Below are 5,085 nucleotides of genomic sequence, written 5' to 3' on the forward strand. Positions count from 1 at the left end.
ATACCACATTAGCAGATGTGCAGGTGAACATCTGCTTGATGTGGAAAGTCTTCTTGGGGCCTGGGATAGGGGTGAGGGGGGAGGTGTAGGGGCAGGTGTGCGGTTGCAGGGAAAAGTGCCGGGTGAGGTGGGGCTGGAGGGCAGTGTGGAGCGGACAAGGGAGTCACAGAGTGTGGTCCCTCCGGAAAGCAGATAAGGGTGGGGAGGGAAAAATGTCTTTGGTGGGGTTGGATTGCAGATGGTGGAAGTGTCGGAGGATGATGCGTTGGATCCGGAGGTTGGTGGGGTGGTACGTGAGGACGAGGGGGATTCTGTTTTGGTTGTTATTGCGGGGAGCGGGTGTGAGGAATGAGTTGCGGGAAATGCGAGAGACGCGGTTGAGCGCATTCTCGACCACTGAGGGGGGGATGTTGCGGTCCTTGAAAAAGAGGACATCTGAGATGTACGGGAGTGAAATGCCTCATCCTGGGAGCAGATGCGGCGGAGGCGAAGAAATTGGGAATAGGGGATGGCATTTTTGCAGGAAGGTGGGTGGGAGGAGGTGTATTCTAGGTAGCTGTGGGAGTCGGTGGGCTTGAAATGGATATCGGTTTCTAGGTGGTTGCCCGAGATGGAGACAGAGGTCCAAGAAGGAGAGAGAGGTATTAGAGATGGTCCAGGTGAACTTAACGTTGGGGTGGAAGGTGTTGGTGAAGTGGATGAACTGTTCGAGCTCCTCATGGGAGCACGAGGCGGCGCCGATACAGTCATCAATGTAACGGAGGAAGAGGTGGGGTTTAGGGCCAGTAGGTACGGAAGAGGGATTGTTCCACGTAACCTACAAAGAGGCAGGCATAGCTTGGGCCCATGCAGGTACCCATGGCCACCCCCTTTGTCTGTAGGAAGTGGGAGGAATTGAAAGAAGTTGTTGAGGGTGAGGACGTGTTTGGCTAAGCGGATGAGGGTGTCAGTGGAGGGGGACTGGTTGGGCCTGCGGGACAGGAAGAAGCGGAGGGCCTTTAGGCCATCTGTATGGGGAATGCAGGTGTATAGGAACTGGACGTCCATGGTAAAGATGAGGTGTTGGGGACCGGGGAATTGGAAGTTCTGGAGGAGGTAGAGGGGGTGAGTGGTGTCACGGACGTAGGTAGGGAGTTCCTGGACCAAGGGGGAGAAAATGGAGTCCAGATAGGTGGAGACAATGGGTCGACCAGGGCAGTCAGCTTTGTGGATTTTGGGAAGGAGATAGATGCGGGCATTGCAGGGTTGGGGAATGATGAGGTTGGAGGATGTGGGTGGAAGGTCACCTGAGGTGATGAGGTTGTGGATGGTTTGGGAGATGATGGTTTGGTGGTTGGGGGTGGGGTCATGATCAAGGGGGCGGTAGGAGGTGGTGTCGGAGAGTTGGCGTCTGGACTCAGCGATGTAGAGGTCAGTGCGCCATACTACAACTGCGCCTCCCTTGTCCTCGGGTTTTATGGTGAGGTTGGGATTGGAGCGGAGGGCTGCACGTTCTGCGGGGGAGAGGTTGGATTGGGTGAGAGGGGTGGAGAGGTTGGCGATTGATGTCACGACGGCAGTTGGAGATGAAGAGGTCGAGGGAGGGTAGGAGGCCTCGGGGTGGTGTCCAGGAGGGGGAGGCGTGTTGAAGGCGGGAGAAGGAGTCAGTAGACGGAGGGTTAGGCTCACGGTTGAAGAAGTAAGCGCGGAGGTGGAGGCGGCAGAAAAACTGCTCTATATCCGAACGTGACCGGTATTCGTTGATGCATGGGTGGAGGGGGACAAAGGTGAGCCCTTTACTGCTACCTAGGTACTTACCTCCCTAGGTAATGAAGTTTCTTCTGAATCAGTTGGATTTATTAGTGATTATCTTCTGTTTATACATGATATTCAGTCAGAACTCCAGTAAGATAAGGGGTCTCATTGTGTTTTGCTTCTGTGTGTTTTTATTTGCTGGGCCCTATCACTTTGTATTTTGGAACTATTCCAATGACTAAACATGCTAAGGACCTGCTCTTGAGAGCTGGTCCTCACTCTGGTGGTGGAGGGAAGTGAGGTCTCCATTTTCTCCCCCTTGGTCCAGGAACTCCCTACCTACGTCCGTGACACCACCCACGCCCTCAACCTCCTCCAGAACTTCCAATTCCCCGGTCCCCAACACCATCTTTACCATGGACGTCCAGTCCCTATACATCTGCATTCCCCATACAGATGGCCTAAAGGCCCTCCGCTTCTTCCTGTCCCGCAGGCCCGACCAGTCCCCCTCCACTGACACCCTCATCCGCTTAGCTGAACTCGTCCTCACCCTCAACAACTTCTCAATTCTCAGCAAATGTGATCGAATCAACTACTTTGTTTTCCTACAAAAACACAGTGACTGCAGTTTAAAAGTAATTCACTGGCTGCAATGTTTCAAGATGCCATTTTCATATTACGTTAAAGACTTTTGTTTTTAAATGGAGTTTCTTTCATTAATGACCTTTTCTGTTGTTGATGTCTAATGTGAGAAGTAGTTCACTTTTCTGTCAGTATTCTAATCTTTTTTTTTCTCTCCTCTGCCTTTGTCTTTATGTAAGTTGTTCACTGGACTCAGAGCTCCTGCTCGGGGATTGCTGCTATTTGGCCCACCAGGGAATGGGAAGACAATGCTGGTATGTAAGACTTGAGTGTATGGTAATGTATATGCATAGCAGTGGCATAACCATGTTATCCATGATATCCTTATGATCTTTTGCACTATCTATTTCCTGATTTGGTTGTAACTAACAACTTTGAGCATTTGTTTTCAGCCATGGTTCGTTGTGTCACACTTTTGTCTTTTGAGTCAAAATGTCGTGGTTCCAGTCCCCTGTCCAGAAGCCTGAGTGCACAAGGTGGCACACTATATTTCAGCACAGAGAGGGTGCAGCTGAGACGTTAAACCAGGGTCCTACTTGTGGGCACAAAATAGCATTAATTCGAAGCATGGGTGACTTTTTTTAACCCTAATCTCTAGCTAATATTAGCAAACCAGCTTGTCAGCATGATCAAGGGTGAACAGCTGCTATTTGTACAAGCCAAACACCACAGAATCAAACGCATATGTTCTCATTCTGCAGCTCATAGCCAACAAAAGACATTGAAACTATAAACTTATACGACTGTGCCAGAATGAATGAATAATTTTGCTCTTCCTCTACTTTCTATCAGCTTATGCTGATACAATTATAGTGCAAACAATGTATTTTTCTACTTAATCTATGTATACAAAAGTACAGTAAATTTTACGGATGTTTATTTGGGCTGGGTGACTGTAGAAATGAGAGTAATGTGGAAGAAACAATGAATTTTTTTAATACAGTGCCTTCTATAGTGGATATCCCAGAGTGCTTTGCACACAAAGATGTCTTTTTTTTTGCATTTGGGTGCGCAGGTTCCCCAGAGAGCAATGTGATAACCAGATAATAGTACCTAATGTTGAAATAGTATCTTTGGGACCTTTTATGTGCACCTCAATGAGGCAGACTAATGAACATCACTTTCCAGTTGGAAAAAATGACATCAACAATTTTGCACCTATTCAATGTTGCACTGGAATGTCTCCTTAGACTTTGGCTCAAGTTCCTCTTTTGGAACTTGAACCCACAATCTTTTGGTCCCCTTCATATTTATAAGTGCAAGAATGTTTTCACTAACTATCTCAGATAGAATTGAAGTTGAAGCTCTTGCACAGAGGCCTCATTCTTGAGCAAAGGATGCTTAGGCTCACCCTAGTTCTTTTAATATGGTTAGAATGCCTTCCTTTATATTATTACACATTCTGCAGTAATGGCTGGACTACATCCTTGAAAGATGTACATAATGATGTAATAGAGTTATCACAACAGCTATTTATTATGCTTCTGAAACTAACTGTAGAGAGCAAGTTGTTTTATATAAATTTCAAATTAAAAGTTTTGTGCAGGGTCTCTGCCAGTGAAAAGAATTTCAGTAGAAATGGGAAATGGCCACTGATTTGTCATAAACCTGTTAAAGATTTAGTTGTTTGGTTGTGTGCATCAAGGTGAACCGAAGTAAAGAGTTTTACTTGTGCAACACTTTGTTTTGTTTTGGCTTAGTGGGTAGTGCTCTCACCTCCAAGACAGAAAGAGTGAGTTCATCATAGATACTCCTTGACTGACAGCCATCTGTGACCTTTTCCCTCCATTACGAAGTCAGAAGTGGTGATGTTTGCACTATTCACAAAGACTCCTACTGAAGCCATCCATGTCCAAATCCAGCAAGGCCTGGGCAATGTCCAGATTTGGACTGACACGTGAAAACTAACATTCCCACTACAATAACAGACAATGACCATCTCCAGCAAGAGAATCTAACCATCACCTCTTGGTATCACTGAATCCCCCACTATCAACTTCTTGGGGATTACTGTTGACCAGAAACTGACTGGACTACCCAAAAGTACTGTAGCTCCAAAAGCAGGTCAGAGGCTCAGAATCTTGTATTTCAGACCTCCTGACTCCCCAAAGTCTGTCAACCAAATACAAGTGCAAGTCAGGAGAATGATTGAATGCTTCCCACTCACCAGGATGACTACAGCTCCAACAACCCTCAAGAAGCTTGACAGTATCCAGGACAAAGCAGTCTGCTGAATTGGCACCACATCCACAAATGTCTGTTTGCCACCACCGCATACCATTTACAAGATGCATTGCAGAAATTCACCAAGGCAGTTTTGACAGCACCTTTTTTGAGTACTACCACCTAGAAGGACAAGAACAGCTATCCCATTGGAGCACCACCACCTGCAAGTTCCCCTAAAAGCCGCTCACCATCCTGACTTGGAAATATATTGCAATTCGTTTGTTGAGTCAGAATCCTGTAGCTGCTTCCATAATGACATTGTGAGTTTTCCTAGAGCAAATGGTTGCAGCAGTTCAAGAGGGCAACTATCGTCTGCTTTCTGCATAGATATATGGAAGATATAAGCAGGAGTAGGGCTAATCCACTCCTTAAGCCTGCTCCACCATTCAGTATGATCCTGGCAGATCATTGAGCTTAATACCTTAATCCCACCGTCTCCCTTGATCCCTTGATCCCTTGATCCCTTGATCCCTTGATCCCTTG

At 46.8% G+C, this 5,085-nt stretch overlaps 1 protein-coding gene across 1 annotated transcript in view; it reads left to right on the forward strand.

Moving 5' to 3' along the window:
- Window positions 1–2,461: 2,461 nt before the first annotated feature.
- LOC109914849 (spastin) overlaps window positions 2,462–5,085 on the forward strand; it is a gene marked incomplete at its 3' end in the record, with an annotated part of 17,531 nt that continues 14,907 nt past the window's right edge. Inside the window, exon 1 of the mRNA XM_048593282.1 lies at window positions 2,462–2,630. Within this exon, the coding sequence (XP_048449239.1) occupies window positions 2,625–2,630 (6 nt within the window). The remainder of the gene's footprint in view (window positions 2,631–5,085) is intronic.

Source organism: Rhincodon typus, unplaced genomic scaffold (assembly GCF_021869965.1).
Source record: "Rhincodon typus isolate 14 unplaced genomic scaffold, sRhiTyp1.1 hic_rhity00002606, whole genome shotgun sequence".
NCBI lineage: Eukaryota > Metazoa > Chordata > Chondrichthyes > Orectolobiformes > Rhincodontidae > Rhincodon > Rhincodon typus.